We start from the raw sequence: 17,586 nt of genomic DNA on the forward strand, positions 1-17,586 counted from the left end.
GGGGAACGGGGGGCACAGGGACATGGGGGGGTCAGGGGGACACGGGGACACGGGGGGGGTCAGGGGGACACGGGGGTCAGGGGGGCACGGGGACACGGGGGGGGTCAGGGGGACACGGGGGTCAGGGGGGCACGGGGACACGGGGGGGGTCAGGGGAACACGGGGGGTCAGGGGGGCACGGGGACACGGGGGGGGTCAGGGGGACACGGGGGGTCAGGGGGGCACAGGAGGTCAAGGGGGCACAGGGACATGGGGGGGGCACGGGGGGGGCACGGTGACACGGGGGGGGGCGTCAGGGGGACACGGGGGGTCAGGGGGGCACAGGAGGTAAAGGGGGCACAGGGACACGGGGGGGGTCAGGGGGACACGGGGGGGGTGACATGGGCCGTCAGGGGGGTCAGGGGGACATGGGGGGGCACGGTGACACAGGGGGGCATGGTGACACGGGGGGGGTCAGGGGGGCACAGGGGGTCAAGGGGACACGGGCGGGTCAAGGGGACACGGGGGGGCACAGGGTGACATGGGGGGTCGGGGGGCATGGCGGGGGTCAGGGTGACACAGGGGGTCAGGGGGACATGGGGGGGGCACAGTGACATGGGGGGGGCTCAGGGGGACATGGGGGGGGTCAGGGTGACATGGGGGCTCGGGGGGCAAGGGGGGGGGTCAGGGGGACACCAGGGGTCACGGGGACACGGGGTGACGCGGGAGGGGTCGGGGTGATGGGGGGGGGGGTCAGGGTGACAAGGTGTGTGTGTGGGGGGGGGGCAGGGTGACACGGGGGGGGGTCATGGTGACAAGGGAGGGGTCAGAGTGCCCGGGGGGGGGGGGGGGGGGGCAGGGTGACAAGGTGGGGGGGGGGTCAGGGTGCTGGGGGGGTGGGAGCCGAGTTCCCAGGGGTTGGGGGGGGGGGGGGACGGGACACCCAGGGGTGCCGGGGGGGGGCCAGCCGGGGGGGGGGGTACCTTGCCAGCCGGGGGGGCAGCGGCAGGTGAAGCCCCCATAGTCGGGGGTGGGGACGCAGACGCCGCCGTTGTCACAGGGGTTGGGGGAGCAGGGGGCCAGCGTCACCTCGCACCCGCGTCCTGCACCCGGGGACACCGTCAGGCACCGCCACCCCCCCCCCCACCCCCCCACCCCCACCCCCGGGGCACCCGGCGTGGTGGCACCCAGCCTGGTGGCACCCATCACGGCATGGCCACCATGGGGCCACCCAGTATGGTGGCACCCATGCGGGAACCTGGCATGGTGGCACCCGTGAGGACACGACCGCCATGGGGTCACCCAGCGTGGTGGCACCCATCAGAGAACCCGGCATGGTGGCACCCATAAGAGCATGGCCACCCCATATGGTGGCACCCGTGAGGACATGATCACCATGGGGTCACCCAGCCTGGTGGCACCCAGCAGGGAACCCAGACCGGTGGCACCCATCAGGGCATGGCCACCATGGGGACACCCAACATGGTGGCACCCATCAGAGAACCCGGCATGGTGGCACCCATCAGGGCATGGCCACCCAATATGGTGGCACCCATGAGGACATGATCACCATGGGGTCACCCAGAATGGTGGCACCCATCAGGGAACCCAGGTGGTGGCACCCATCAGGGCATGGCCACCATGGGGACACCCAGCCTGGTGGCACCCATCAGGGCATGGCCACCCAATATGGTGGCACCCATGAGGAAATGATCACCATGGGGACACCCAGCGTGGTGGTACCCGGCAGGGAACCCAGCCTGGTGGCACCCATGAGGACACAACCGCCATGGGGACACCCAGCGTGGTGGCACCCATCAGAGAACCCATCCTGGTGGCACCCATAAGGGCATGCCCACCCAATATGGTGGCACCCATGAGGACATGACTGCCATGGGGACACCCAGCATGGTGGCAGCCATCAGGGAACCTGGCATGGTGGCACCCATAAGGGCATGGCCACCCTATATGGTGGCACCCGTGAGGACATGGACACCATGGGGTCACCCAGCATGGTGGTACCCATGAGGACATGACCCCATGGGGACACCCAGCCTGGTGGCACCCATGAGGACATGACCCCATGGGGACACCCAGCCTGGTGGCACCCAGCAGGGAACCCAGCATGGTGGCACCCATAAGGGCATGCCCACCCAATATGGTGGCACCCATGAGGACATGGCCACCATGGGGACACCCAGCATGGTGCCACCCATCGGGGAACCTGGCATGGTGGCACCCATAAGGGCATGGCCACCATGGGGTCACCCAGTATGGTGGCACCCATCAGAGAACCTGGCATAAGGGCATGGCTACCCAATATGGTGGCACCCATGAGGACGTGACCACTATGGGGTCACCCAGCCTGGTGGCACCCATCAGACATCAGACCAGCCAGGGTGGCACCCACGGGACAAAGCCACCGGCTCTGCGGCCTCCGCCCAGGGGGTGCCGCTCAGCACCCACGGGTGCCCACCCAGACCCCCCCCCCCCCTCCTGGGACCCCCCCCACCACCCATGGGTGCCCACCTGTGAAGGGCGGGGCGCAGAGGCAGCGGAAGGTGCCAGCGCCGTCCAGGCAGGTCCCCCCGTGGTGACACGGCCCCGAGGCGCATTCGTCCACCTCCACCTGGCACCGGGCACCTGCGGGGGGGGGACACAGGGGACGGGGACACGCGTCACCCCGGGGACATGGGGACGGTGGTGGGGACACGGGGACACGGGCGCGGCGGGGACGTGGGGGTGGGGGGGGCACCGGCGGGGTGGGGACGGGTGGGGACGCAGGGACACCGAGGGACACGGGGACAGCAGGGGACGGGGGGACAGGGGGGACACGGGGATGGCAGGGGACATGGGGACGGTGGGGACATGGGGACACCAAGGACACGGTCATGGTGGGGACATGGGGACGGTGGGTGACATGGGGACAGCAGGGGACATGGGGGTGGCAGGGGACATGGGGACAGTGCGTGACATGGGGACAGTGGGGACATGGGGACGGCAGGGGACATGGGGACAGCAGGGGACATGGGGACATGGGGGTGGCAGGGGACATGGGGACGGTGGGTGACATGGGGACACCAAGGACATGGTCATGGTGGGGACATGGGGACAGTGGGTGACATGGGGACGGCAGGGGACACAGGGAAAGGGGGTGGCATGGGGACAGCAGGGGACATGGGGACGGTGGGGACACGGGGATGGCAGGGGACACGGGGGTGGCGTGGCGATGGCAGGGGACGTGAGGGCAGCAGGGGACATGGGGACAGCGGGGGACATGGGGACGGTGGGGACATGGGGATGGTGGGGACACGGGGACAGTGGGTGACATGGGGACAGTGGGTGGCATGGGGATGGCAGGGGACATGGGGACACCAAGGACATGGTCATGGTGGGGACATGGGGACAGTGGGTGACATGGGGACAGCAGGGGACACAGGGACAGCGGGGGACACAGGGATGGTGGGGACATGGGGACAGTGGGGGACGTGGGGACAGGGGGGGACGTGGGGAGGGGGTGGCATGGGGACATTGGGGACTTGGGGGTGGCAGGGGACATGGGGACAGTGGGGGACGTGGGGACACGAGCACAGGGGAGGGGCTGGCAGGGGAGCCCCGGGGCTGGGCGGGGGGTCCCCAAGGTGTCCCCAGGGCTGGGGGGGGGATGTCCCTGGGTGGGGGGGTGTCCCCGGGGGGGGGGAATGTCACCGGGGTGGGGGGGTGTGTCCCCATGGGGGGAGAGGGATGTCCCCATGGTGGGGGGGGGGGGGGGTCCCCATGGTGGGGGGGGAGATGTCCCGAGGGTGGGGGGGGTTGTCCAGGGTGGGGGGGGGGGTGTCCCCATGGGTGGGGGGGGATGTCCCCAGGGCGTGTGGGGGGGGGGGTGTCCCCAGGGCAGGGGGGGTGTCCCCAGGGTGTGGGGGGGTGTCCCCAGGGTGTGGGTGGGGGGGGCGTCCCCATGGCGGGGGGGGGATGTCCCCATGGGGGGAGAGGGATGTCCCCAGGGTGGGGGGGGGGTGTCCCCATGGGTGGGGGGGGGATGTCCCCAGGGTGTGGGTGTGGGGGGGTGTCCCCATGGGTGGTGGGGGGGGCGTCCCCATGGCGGGGGGTGTCCCCATGGGTGGTGGTGGGGGATGTCCCCAGGGTGGGGGGTGTCCCCATGGGTGGGGGGGGGGATGTCCCCAGGGCGTGTGGGGGGGGGGTGTCCCCAGGGCAGGGGGGGTGTCCCCAGGGTGTGGGGGGGTGTCCCCATGGGTGGGGGGGGATGTCCCCAGGGCGTGTGGGGGGGGGGTGTCCCCAGGGCAGGGGGGGTGTCCCCAGGGTGTGGGGGGGTGTCCCCATGGGGGGAGAGGGATGTCCCCAGGGTGGGGGGGGATGTCCCCAGGGTGTGGGTGGGGGGGGCGTCCCCATGGCGGGGGGTGTCCCCATGGAGGGGGGGGGGGATGTCCCCAGGGTGTGTGTGGGGGTGTCCCCATGGGTGGTGGGGGGGGATGTCCCCAGGGTGGGGGGTGTCCCCGGGGGGGGGGGGGGCCGTACCCTGGTAGCCGGGGGGGCAGGCGCAGCGGTAGCCGCCCCCCCCCGCGGGGGTGCAGGTGCCCCCGTGGGCGCAGGGCCGGGGGGCGCAGGGATCCTCCCGGCGGGCGCACGTGGGGCCCCCCCAGCCCGCCTGGCACTCGCAGGTGAACCTGGGGGGGGGGCACACATGGGTGCTGGGTGTCGTCCCCCCCCCCCCCCCGCCGGCACCCGTGACATCCCCATGGGCACCCCCCAAATACTCCTGGGAACCCCCATGAACCTCTTCAACCCCCGCCCCCCCCCACCAGGGCACCCATGGGCAACCTCGGGCACCCCACCGGGCAACCAGGGCACCCATCGGCACCCAGGGCCGCTCTTGGGCCACCCCTGAGCTCGGGCACGGGCCCCCAGGGGCAACCTCGGGACCCCCATGGGCACCCTTGGACCACTCTTGGGCCACCCCTGAGCTCGGGCACGGGCACCCACGGGCAACCCCGGGCACCCTTGGACCACTCTTGGACCACTCTTGGGCCACCCCTGAGCTTGGGCACGGGCACCCAGGGGCAACCTCGGGCACCCTTGGACCACTCTTGGACCACTCTTGGACCACCCCTGAGCTCGGGCACGGGCACCCACGGGCAACCTCGGGCACCCTTGGACCACTCTTGGACCACTCTTGGACCACCCCTGAACTCGGGCATGGGCACGCACGGGCAACCTTGGGCACCCTTGGACCACTCTTGGACCACTCTTGGACCACCCCTGAGCTCGGGCATGGGCACGCACGGGCAACCTTGGGCACCCTTGGACCACTCTTGGACCACCCTTGGATCACCCCTGAGGTTGGGCACGGGCACCCATGGGCACCCCCGGGCACCCTTGGACAACTCTTGGACCACTCTTGGACCACCCCTGAACTTGGGCACGGGCACCCATGGGCACCCCCGGGCACCCTTGGACCACTCTTGGACCACCCTTGGACCACCCCTGAGCTCGGGCACGGGCACCCAGGGGCAACCTCGGGCACCCTTGGACCACTCTTGGACCACCCTTGGACCACCCCTGAGCTCGGGCACGGGCACCCATGGGCAACCTTGGGCACCCTTGGACCACTCTTGGACCACTCTTGGACCACCCCTGAGCTCGGGCACGGGCACCCATGGGCACCCCTGGGCACCCTTGGACCACTCTTGGACCACTCTTGGACCACCCCTGAACATGGGCACGGGCACCCAGGGGGCAACCTCGGGCACCCCCATGGGCACCCTTGGACCACCCTTGGACCACCCCTGAGCTCGGCCACGGGCACCCATGGGCACCCCCGGGCACCCTTGGACCACCCTTGGACCACCCCTGAGCTCGGGCACGGGCACCCACGGGCAACCTCGGGCCCCCCACCCCCCCGAGCCCCGGTTGGGTGCTGACCCGTCCCCGTGGGCGCGGCAGGCGCCGTGGGCGCAGGGGCTGCTGCGGCAGGGCTGGGTGCTGGGGCGGCACCGGGCGTCGCGGGCCCCTGGCGGGCAGAGGCAGGTGAAGCCGTTGGCGCCGGCCAGGCAGGTGCCACCCTCCTGGCAGGGCTCCGAGGAGCATCCGTCGATCTCCACCGCGCAGCGGGGACCTGGGGGCGGGGGGGGACACGACACACACGGGTGTGGGTGGGGGCACCCCGGTGGGCACCCAACGAGGGGTCCTGTATCAGTAGTAGTCAAGAGGGGCACCCAATATGGGCACCTGGTGCGCCCTCCCGGCGTGGGTGGTCAACGGGGCACCCAACGTGGGCACCCAACGTGGGTGGTCAATGGGGCACCAACAGGGGCACCCAACGTGGGCACCCAACGTGGGTGGTCAATGGGGCACCAACAGGGGCACCCGATGTGGGCACCCAAATTGGGCAACCAACATGGGTGATCAATGGGACACCCAACGTGGGCATCCAACGTGGGCACCCAACATGGGTGATCAATGGGACACCCAACGTGGGCACCCAACGTGGGCGATCAATGGGGCACCAACAGGGGCACCCAACGTGGGCACCCAACGTGGGCACCCAATGTGGGTGATCAACGGGACACCCAAAGTAGGCACCCAACATGGGCACCCAACATGGGTGATCAATGGGGCACCAACATGGGCACCCAACGTGGGCGATCAATGGGGCACCAACAGGGGCACCCAACGTGGGCACCCAACATGGGCGATCAATGGGACACCCAACGGGGGCACCCAAATTGGGCACCCAGCATGGGTGATCAATGGGACACCAATGTGGGCACCCAGCGTGGGTGATCAATGGACACCCAACAGGGGCACCCAACAGGGGCACCCAACATGGCCAACCAACACAGACACCTCCCCACAGGCACCCAACAGGGGCACCCAAAATAGGCGCCACTGGGTGCACGGGCCACCGGCACCACCATGGGCTCTTCTCCGGGGCACTGGGCACCCAAACAGGACCCCTCTGGGTGCAGCCACCACGGGCATCGCTATGGGTCCCACCCCATGGGTGACGGCCATGGGCGCCCTGGCAGTGACCCCAGCCCTGGCAAGCACCAAGTTCCCCCAGCACCCATGGGAGCACCCAGTGGGCACCGAGGCCACCCAGCACCCATGGGAGCACTCAGTGGGCACCATGGTCCTCCAGGACCCATGGGAGCACTTAGTGGGTGCCAAGGTTACCCAGCACCCATGGGAGCACCCAGTAGGTACTGAGGTCTCCTACCACCCATGGGAGCACCTGGTATGCACCATGGTCCTCCAGCACCCATGGGAGCACCCAGTGGGTACTGAGGTCTCCTACCACCCATAGGAACACCCAGTGGGCACCAAGGCCACCCAGCACCCATGGGAGCACCCAGTGGGCACCATGGTCCTCCAGCACCCATGGGAGCACCCAGTGGGTACTGAGGTCTCCTACCATCCATGGGAGCACCCAGTGGGCACCATGGTCCTCCAGCACCCATGGGAGCACCCAGTAGGTACTGAGGTCTCCTACCACCCATGGGAGCACCTGGTATGCACCATGGTCCTCCAGCACCCACGGGAGCACCCAGTGGGTACTGAGGTCTCCTACCATCCATGGGAGCACCCAGTGGGCACCATGGTCCTCCAGCACCCATGGGAGCACCCAGTGGGTACTGAGGTCTCCTACCATCCATGGGAGCACCCAGTGGGCACCATGGTCCTCCAGCACCCATGGGAGCACCCAGTGGGTACTGAGGTCTCCTACCACCCATGGGAACACCCAGTGGGCACCAAGGCCACCCAGCACCCATGGGAGCACCCAGTGGGCACCATGGTCCTCCAGCACCCATGGGAACACCCAGTGGGCACCAAGGCCACCCAGCACCCATGGGAGCACCCAGTGGGCACCATGGTCCTCCAGCACCCATGGGAGCACCCAGTGGGTACTGAGGTCTCCTACCACCCATGGAAGCACCCAGTGGGCACTGTGGTCCTCCAGCACCCATGGGAGCACCCAGTGGGTACTGAGGCCTCCTACCACCCATGGGAGCACCCAGGTGGCAGCGAGCCCCCCCAGCACCCATGGGAGCACCCACCTGTGAAGCCGGGCTGGCAGAGGCAGAGGTAGCGCCCGATGCCGTCCTGGCACACGCCGTGGACACAGGGGGCGCTGGCGCAGTCGTCGGGGTTCACCTCGCAGTTGACACCTGGCACCCAAGGGTGGCCACGCCTCAGCACCCCACCCCCGCCCCGGCAGCGGGCGGGGCACCCAGGGGTGCAGGGCCGAGTCCCCCCAGGGCACCCCGAGGACCCCTTCCCGGCCCGTGCTCAGGTGGGATTTGGCGGCACCCGACGGCCGCCCCAGGGTGTCACCCACTCCGTGCCCTGGTGGGACCCACCGCCACGTCCAGCACCCACTTCATGGCCAGGTGGGACCCAGTGCCATGACCAGCACCCACCCAACACCCCGATGGGACCCACCACCGTGTCCATCGGCCCAGAGAAGACCCAGCACCGTCCCCAGCACCCACCTCGTGACCGGATGAGACCCAATGCCATGGACATCAACCACCCCGTGCCCGGAGAAGACCCAACGGCAGGTCCAGCACCCACCCAACACCCTGATGGGGCCCAACACCACGCCCAGCACCCACCCCATGCCCAGAGAAGACCCAACACCACGTCCATCAACCAACCCATGCCCGAAGACCCAAGGCCTCACCCAGCACCCACCCAACACCCTGATGAGGCCCAACACCATGCCCATAGACCACCCCATGCCCAGAGAAGACCCAACGCCTCACCCAGCACCCACCCAACACCCTGATGAGGCCCAACACCATGTCCATAGACCACCCCATGCCCAGAGAAGACCCAACGCCTTCTCCATCCATCACCCCATGCCCAGAGAAGACCCAAGGCCATGTCCATCAACCACCCCACGCCCGGAGAAGACCCAAGGCCATACCGAGCACCCACCCAACACCCTGATGGGACCCAACGCTATGCCCATCAACCACCCCATGCCCGGAGAAGACCCAAGGCCATACCTGGCACTCATCCCAGCCCCCGAGAAGACACAAGGCCTCACCCAGCACCCACCCAGCACCCACCCAGCACCTTGACGGGACCCAACACCATGCCCATAGACCACCCCATGTGCGGAGAAGACCCAAGGCCATGTCCATCAACCACCCCATGCCCAGAGAAGACCCAAGGCCATACCGAGCACCCACCCAACACCCTGATGGGACCCAACGCTATGCCCATCAACCACCCCATGCCCAGAGAAGAGACAAGGCCATACCTGGCACCCACCCCGTGCCCAGAGAAGACCCAACGCCATGTCCATCAACCACCCCACGCCCGGAGAAGACCCAAGGCCATATCTGGCACCCACCCCATGCCCAGAGAAGACCCAACACCTTGTCCATCAACCACCCCACGCCCAGAGAAGACCCAAGGCCATACCGAGCACCCACCCCGCGCCCAGAGAAGACCCAAGGCCATAGCCAGCACCCACCCCATGCCCAGAGAAGACCCAACGCCATGCCCATAGACCACCCCATGCCCAGAGAAGACCCAACGCCTTCTCCATCCATCACCCCATGCCCAGAGAAGACCCAAGGCCATACCCGGCACCCATCCCAGCCCCCCAGAAGACCCGAGGCCTCATCCAGCACCCACCCAACACCCTGATGGGACCCAACACCATGCCCATAGACCACCCCATTCCCAGAGAAGACCCAAGGCCATACCTGGCACCCACCCAACACCCTGATGGGACCCAACGCTATGCCCATAGACCACCCCATGCCCAGAGAAGACCCAAGACCATGTCCATCAACCACCCCATGCCCGGAGAAGACACAAGGCCATACCTGGCACCCACCCCATGCCCAGAGAAGACCCAAGGCTTTACCTGGCACCCACCCAACACCTTGATGGGACCCAACGCTGCTATGCCCATAGACCACCCCATGCCCAGAGAAGACCCAAGGCCTTACCTGGCACCCACCCAACACCCTGATGGGACCCAACGCTATGCCCATAGACCAACTCATGCCCGGAGAAGACCCAAGGCCTCACCTGGCACCCACCCAACACCCTGATGGGACCCAACGCTATGCCCATAGACCACCCCATGCCCAGAGAAGACCCAAGGCCATACCCAGCACCCACCCCGCACCCAGCTAAGACACTCCACCCCCCCACGCCCACCCCGTGGAGCCTACCGGCGGTGCCGGGCGGGCAGTTGCACTGGTAGGCGTCGATGCGGTCGATGCACTTGCCGCCGTTGCGGCAGGGGCTGCTGTGGCACTCGTCCAGCTGGAGCTGGCAGCGGTGGCCGGTGAAGCCGGGGGCGCAGGCGCAGGAGAAGCTGGCGACGCCGTCCAGGCAGGTGCCGTGGTGGCAGGGGTCGGGCGAGCAGTCGTCCACGTTGCGCTCGCAGAGGGGCCCCTCGAAGCCTGAGGGGACGCCGGGGTGGGGGAGAGTGAAGGGTGGGGGTGGGGGGGGGGGTGGCGGTGCTGGAGGGGGGCACCCATGGGTGCAGGATAGGCAATGCCGGGGGTTGAGGACACCCATGGGTGCAGGGTGGGCAATGCCAGGGGGCTGAGGCCACCCATGGGTGCAGGATAGGCAGTGCCGGGGGTCTGGTGACACCCATGGGTGCAGGATAGGCAATGACAGGGGTCTGGAGACACCCATGGGTGCAGGGGGGAGCAATGCCAGGGGGCTGAGGCCACCCATGGGTGCAGGGGGAGCAATGCCAGGGGTCTGGAGACACCCATGGGTGCAGGATAGGCAATGCCGGGGGTTGAGGACACCCATGGGTGCAGGATAGGCAATGCCAGGGGTCTGGAGACACCCATGGGTGCAGGGGGGAGCAATGCCAGGGGGCTGAGGCCACCCATGGGTGCAGGATAGGCAATGCCGGGGGTTGAGGACACCCATGGGTGCAGGATAGGCAATGCCAGGAGTCTGGAGACACCCATGGGTGCAGGATAGGCAGTGTCGGGGGTCTGGTGACACCCATGGGTGCAGGATAGGCAATGCCAGGGGGCTGAGGCCACCCATGGGTGCAGGATAGGCAATGCCGGAGGTTGAGGACACCCATGGGTGCAGGATAGGCAATGCCAGGAGTCTGGAGACACCCATGGGTGCAGGGGGGAGCAATGCCAGGGGGCTGAGGACATCCATGGGTGCAGGATAGGCAGTGTCGGGGGTCTGGAGACACCCATGGGTGCGGGGTGGGGTGGGGGGGGGCAATGCCAGGACACCCATGGGTGCAGGGGAGGCGATGCTGGGGGTCTGCCGACACCGTGGGTGCAGGGTGGGCAATGCTGGGGGTTTGGAGACACCCATGGGCGCAGGGTGGGCAATGTCAGGGGATCAGGGACACCACGGGTCCTCATGGAAGCCAACGTTGACCACTCAACGTCCATGGATGGCCATGGAAGCCAGCATTGACCACCCGGCACCCGCGGGTGGCCATGGAACCCAGCATTGGCCTCCCAGCACCCATGGGTGGGGATGGAACCCCAGAATTGACCACCCAGCACCCATGGGTGGCCATGGAACCCAGCGTTGACCATTGAGTAGGCAATGCTGGGGACAATCATGGGTGCAAGACAGGCAATGCCAGGGGATCAAAGACACTATGGGTGCAGGATAGGCAATGCTGGGGGTCTGGAGTCACCCATGGGTGCAGGGTGGGCAACGCCAGGAGGTTGAGGACACCCATGGGTGCAGGTTGGGAAATGCCGGGCATCTGGAGTCACCCATGGGTGCAGGGTGGGCAACGCCAGGAGGTTGAGGACACTCAAGGGTGCGAGACGGGCAAAGTCGGGGTTCCGTGGCCACCCGCGGGTGCAGGATGGACACCACCAGGAGGTCGGGGACACCCATGGGTGCAAGATGGGCAATGCCAGGGGATGAGGGACACCATGGGTGCAGGGTGGCCCATGCCAGGGGATCAAGAACACCCATGGGGATAAGGATGGGCAATGCCAGGAGGTCAGGGACACCCATAGGTGCCAGGTTCCATGGCCACCCATGGGTGCTGGGTGGTCAATGCTGGGTTCCATGGTCACCTATGGGTGCCAGGTGGTCAACGCTGGGGTTCCATCCCCACCCATGGGTGCCAGGTGGACAACACCAGCAGGACAAGGACACCCGTGTGTGCAAGATGGGCAATGTTGGGGGTTCCATGGCCACCCATGGGTGCTGGGTGGTCAATGCCGGGGTTCTGTCCCCACCCATGGGTGCCAGGTGGTCAATGCTGGGTTCCATGGTCACCCACGGGTGCCGGGTTGTCAATGCTGGGGTTCCATCCCCACCCATGGGTGCTGGGAAGCCAGTGCTGGGTTCCATGGCCACCCACAGGTGCCAGGTGGTCAATGCTGGGTTCCATGGTCACCCATGGGCGCCGGGTGATCAATGCTGGCTTCCATGGCCACCCATGGGTGCTGGGAAGCCAATGCTGGGTTCCATGGCCACTCGTGGGTGCTGGGTGGTCAATTCTGGCTTCCATGGCCACCCATGGAAGTTGAGTGGTCAGTGCTGGGGTTCCATCCCCACCCATGGGTGCTGGGAGCCCAACGCTGGGTTCCATCCCCACCCATGGGTGCTGGGAGCCCAATGCTGGGGTTCCATGGTCACCCATGGGTGCTGGGAGCCCAACGCTGGGTTCCATGGCCACCCATGGAAGTTGAGTGGTCAATGCTGGGGTTCCGTCCCCACCCATGGGTGCTGGGAGCCCAACGCTGGGGTTCCATGGTCACCCATGGGTGCTGGGAGCCCAACGCTGGGTTCCATGGCCACCCATGGGTGCTGGGAGCCCAATGCTGGGTTCCATGGTCACCCATGGGTGCTGGGAGCCCAACGCTGGGTTCCATGGCCACCCATGGAAGTTGAGTGGTCAATGCTGGGGTTCCATCCCCACCCATGGGTGCTGGGAGCCCAACGCTGGGGTTCCATGGTCACCCATGGGTGCTGGGAGCCCAACGCTGGGTTCCATGGCCACCCATGGGTGCTGGGAGCCCAACGCTGGGTTCCATGGCCACCCATGGAAGTTGAGTGGTCAGTGCTGGGGTTCCATCCCCACCCGTGGGTGCTGGGAGCCCAATGCTGGGGTTCCATGGTCACCCATGGGTGCTGGGAGCCCAACGCTGGGTTCCATGGTCACCCATGGGTGCTGGGAGCCCAACGCTGGGTTCCATGGCCACCCATGGAAGTTGAGTGGTCAATGCTGGTGTTCCATCCCCACCCATGGGTGCTGGGAGCCCAACGCTGGGTTCCATGGCCACCCATGGAAGTTGAGTGGTCCATGCTGGGGTTCCATGGCCACCCATGGGTGCTGGGAAGCCAATGCTGGCTTCCATGGCCACCCATGGAAGTTGAGTGGTCAGTGCTGGGGTTCCACGGCCACCCATGTGTGCCAGGTGGTCAATGCTGGGGTTCCATGGCCACCCATGGGTGCTGGGAGCCCAACGCTGGGTTCCATGGCCACCCATGGAAGTTGAGTGGTCAATGCTGGGGTTCCATGGCCACCCGTGGGTGCTGGGAGCCCAACGCTGGGTTCCATGGCCACCCATGGGTGCTGGGAGCCCAACGCTGGGTTCCATGGCCACCCATGGAAGTTGAGTGGTCAATGCTGGTGTTCCATCCCCACCCATGGGTGCTGGGAGCCCAACGCTGGGTTCCATGGCCACCCATGGAAGTTGAGTGGTCTGTGCTGGGTTCCATGGTCACCCATGGGTGCTGGGAGCCCAACGCTGGGGTTCCATGGTCACCCATGGGTGCTGGGAGCCCAACGCTGGGTTTCATGGCCACCCATGGAAGTTGAGTGGTCAATGCTGGGGTTCCATCCCCACCCATGGGTGCTGGGAGCCCAATGCTGGGGTTCCATGGCCACCCATGGGTGCTGGGAGCCCAATGCTGGGGTTCCATGGCCACCCATGGGTGCTGGGAGCCCAACGCTGGGTTTCATGGCCACCCATGGAAGTTGAGTGGTCAATGCTGGGGTTCCATCCCCACCCATGGGTGCTGGGAGCCCAACGCTGGGTTCCATCCCCACCCATGGGTGCTGGGAGCCCAACGCTGGGGTTCCATGGTCACCCATGGGTGCTGGGAGCCCAACGCTGGGTTCCATGGCCACCCACGGAAGTTGAGTGGTCAGTGCTGGGTTCCATGGCCACCCATGGGTGCCAGGTGGTCAATGCTGGGGTTCCATGGCCACCCATGGGTGCTGGGAGCCCAACGCTGGGTTCCATGGCCACCCACGGAAGTTGAGTGGTCAGTGCTGGGTTCCATGGCCACCCGTGGGTGCTGGGGGTCCGGGGGCAGGGTGGGGGGACTCACCCTCGGCGCAGCGGCACTCGTAGCCGTTGGGGCGGTCGAGGCACTTGGCGCCGTTGCGGCAGGGGGTGCTGGCGCACTCATCCATGTCCGTCTGGCAGGTGGGGCCCGAGAAACCTGGGGGGGGGGGGGGGGGGGGGGGGCACCCATGGGGGGGGGGGTGGGGGGTCAGATGGGCTGAATCTCCCACCCCCCCCAACCACGGGGCCCCCCAAACTCCCCTCAGGGGACCCCAGGCACCCCCGGAGCTCCTGCACCCCCAAAAGGGCCACCGCATCCTGGAGCCCCCCCCCCAAAGCTGGGTGCTGGGGTGTCCAGAGGGGGAGCCCCAGGGGTGGGTGCTGAGGGGGTGGGTGCCCTGGGGGTGGGTTCCCCAGGGGTGGGGTCCCAGGGGTGGGTGCTCCAGGGGGTGGGTGCCCCGGGGGTGGGTTCCCAGGGGTGGGTGCTCCAGGGGGTGGGTTCCCCAGGGGGTGGGTTCCCAGGGGTGGGTGCCCCGGGGGTGGGTTCCCCAGGGGGTGGGTGCTCCAGGGGGTGGGTGCCCTGGGGGTGGGTTCCCCAGGGGTGGGTCCCCAAGTGGTGGGTGCCCCAGAGGTGGGTTCCCCAGGGGGTGGGTGCCCCAAGTGGTGGGTGCCCTGGGGGTGGGTTCCCCAGGGGGTGGGTTCCCCAGGGGTGGGTGTTCAGGGGGTGGGTGCCCAAGGGGTGGGTGCTCAGGGGGTGGGTTCCCCAGAGGGGGGTCCCCCAGGGGGTGGGTTCCCCAGGGGGTGGGTTCCCCAGAAGGGGGTTCCCAGGGGGTGGGTTCCCCACGGGGTGGGTGCCCCAAGTGGTGGGTGCCCCGGGGGTGGGTTCCCCAGGGGGTGGGTGCTCCAGGGGGTGGGTGCTCCAGGGGGTGGGTGCCCCAAGTGGTGGGTGCCCCGGGGGTGGGTTCCCAGGGGGTGGGTGCTCAGGGGTTGGGTGCCCTGGGGGTGGGTCCCCCAGGGGGTGGGTTCCCAGGGGTGGGTGTTCAGGGGGTGGGTGCCCAAGGGGTGGGTTCTCATGGGGTGGGTCCTCCAGGGGGTGGGTTCCAGGGGGCGGGTGCCCCAGTGGTGGGTTCCCCAGGGGGTGGGTGTTCAGGGGGTGGGTGCCCAAGGGGTGGGTGCTCAGGGGGTGGGTTCTCATGGGGTGGGTCCTCCAGGGGGTGGGTTCCGGGGGGCGGGTGCCCCAGTGGTGGGTTCCCAGGGGGTGGGTGCTCAGGGGTTGGGTTCCCAGGGGGTGGGTCCCCCAGAGGTGGGTCCCCCAGAGGTGGGTCCCCCGGGGGGTGGGTCCCCCAGAGGTGGGTCCCCCAGGGGGTGGGTCCCCCGGGGGTGGGTGCTCACCGGGGGGGCAGGAGCAGGAGAAGCCGTTGACCAGGTCGTGGCAGCGGCCGCCGTTGGCGCAGGGGCTGCTCTGGCACTCGTCCACCTCCAGCTCGCACAGGGGCCCGCTGAACCCTGCACCCACCGGCACCCTGACACCCACCGCCACCCACCGCCACCCACCAGCACCACCACCCCCCCCCCCCCACCAACCCAGACACCGCCGCGCCCACCCTGTGCCCCCGCAGGGCACCCACCGGCTCTCCAAGTGGAGGTGAAGTCCACTAGGAACCATAGAAGGTCCCATAGAAGGTCCAGCACCCACACCAGGTCCCACACCCATCCCAGGTCCCACACAAAGACCCACACCAGGTCCCACACCCTCACCAGGTCCCATCCCAGGTCCCACACCAGGTCCAACACCCATCCCAGAACCCTCACCAGGTCCCATCCCAGGTCCCACACCCATCCCAGGACCATCCCAGGACCCATCCCACGTCCCACACCCTCACCAGGTCCCATCCCAGGTCCCACACCCATCCCAGAACCCACACCAGGACCTACACCAGGTCCCACACCCTCACCAGGTCCCATCCCAGGTCCCACACCCATCCCAGAACCCACACCAGGACCCACACCAGGTCCCACACCCTCACCAGGTCCCACACCCATCCCAGGACCATCCCAGGTCCCATCCCAGGTTCCACAGCAGCTCCCACACTCTCACCAGGTCCCACACCCACCCTAGAACTCATACCAGGTCTCACACCCATCCCAGGACCCATCCCAGGTCCCACAACAGGACCCACACCAGGTCACACACCCTCACCAGGTCCCATCCCAGGTCCCACACCCATCCTAGGACCATCCCAGGACCCACACCAGGTCCCACACCCATCCCATGTCCCACACCAGGTCCTACACCCTCACCAGGTCCCATCCCAGGTTCCACACCAGGTCCCTTACCTATCCCAGGACCATCCCAGGACACATCCCAGGTCCCACACCCGTCCCAGGTGCCACATCATGACCCACACCAGGTCACACAACCTCACCAGAACCCACACCAGGTCCCACACCCGTCCCAGGACCATCCCAGGACCCATCCCAGGTCCCACACCCTCACCAGGTCCCATCCCAGTTCCCACAGCCTCACCAGGACCCATCCCAGGTCCCACACCAGGACCCACACCCATCCCAGGACCATCCCAGGACCCATCCCAGGTCCCACCTCCATCCCAGGTCCTACACCAGGACCCACACCAGGTCCCACACCCTCAGTAGGTCCCATCTCAGGTCCCACCTCCATCCCAGGTCCCACACCCATCCCAAGACCCATCCCAGGTCCCACACCAGGACTCACACCAGGTCCCATCCCAGATCCCACACCCATCCCAGGAGCATCCCAGGACCCATCCCAGGTCCCACAGCAGGACCCACACCAGGACTCACACCAGGTCCCATCCCAGGTCCCACACCCATCCCAGGAGCATCCCAGGACCCATCCCAGGTCCCACAGCAGGACCCACACCAGGTCCCACACCCTCACCAGGACCCATCCCAGGTCCCACCTGCATCCCAGGTCCCACACCAGGACTCACACCAGGTCCCATCCCAGGTCCCACACCCATCCCAGGACCATCCCAGGACCCACACCAGGTCCCACACCCATCCCAGGTCCTACACCAGAATCCACACCAGGTCCCGCACCCTCAGTAGATCCCATCCCAGGTCCCACACCCATCCCAGGACCATCCCAGGACCCATCCCAGGTCCCACCTCCATCCCAGGTCCCACACCAGGACCCACACCAGGTCCCGCACCCTCAGTAGATCCCATCCCAGGTCCCACACCCATCCCAGGTCCCACACCAGGACCCACACCAGGTCCCACACCCATCCCAGGACCATCCCAGGACCCATCCCAGGTCCCACCT

The 17,586-nt window shown here is 67.7% G+C and overlaps 1 protein-coding gene across 1 annotated transcript in view; it reads right to left on the bottom strand.

Annotated features, from left to right (window-relative positions):
- The window catches only part of NOTCH3 (notch receptor 3), a 46,333-nt gene that overhangs the window by 16,358 nt on the left and 12,389 nt on the right, over positions 1-17,586 (bottom strand). Inside the window, exons 8-15 of the mRNA XM_063318945.1 lie at positions 15,672-15,785; positions 14,323-14,436; positions 10,194-10,427; positions 8,055-8,165; positions 5,920-6,112; positions 4,516-4,664; positions 2,509-2,622; positions 963-1,082 (exon numbers count right to left, since the gene is read on the bottom strand). Of these exons, the coding sequence (XP_063175015.1) occupies positions 963-1,082; positions 2,509-2,622; positions 4,516-4,664; positions 5,920-6,112; positions 8,055-8,165; positions 10,194-10,427; positions 14,323-14,436; positions 15,672-15,785 (1,149 nt within the window). The remainder of the gene's footprint in view (positions 1-962; positions 1,083-2,508; positions 2,623-4,515; positions 4,665-5,919; positions 6,113-8,054; positions 8,166-10,193; positions 10,428-14,322; positions 14,437-15,671; positions 15,786-17,586) is intronic.

Source organism: Chroicocephalus ridibundus, chromosome 29, assembly GCF_963924245.1.
Source record: "Chroicocephalus ridibundus chromosome 29, bChrRid1.1, whole genome shotgun sequence".
NCBI classification, from domain to species: Eukaryota; Metazoa; Chordata; class Aves; order Charadriiformes; family Laridae; genus Chroicocephalus; species Chroicocephalus ridibundus.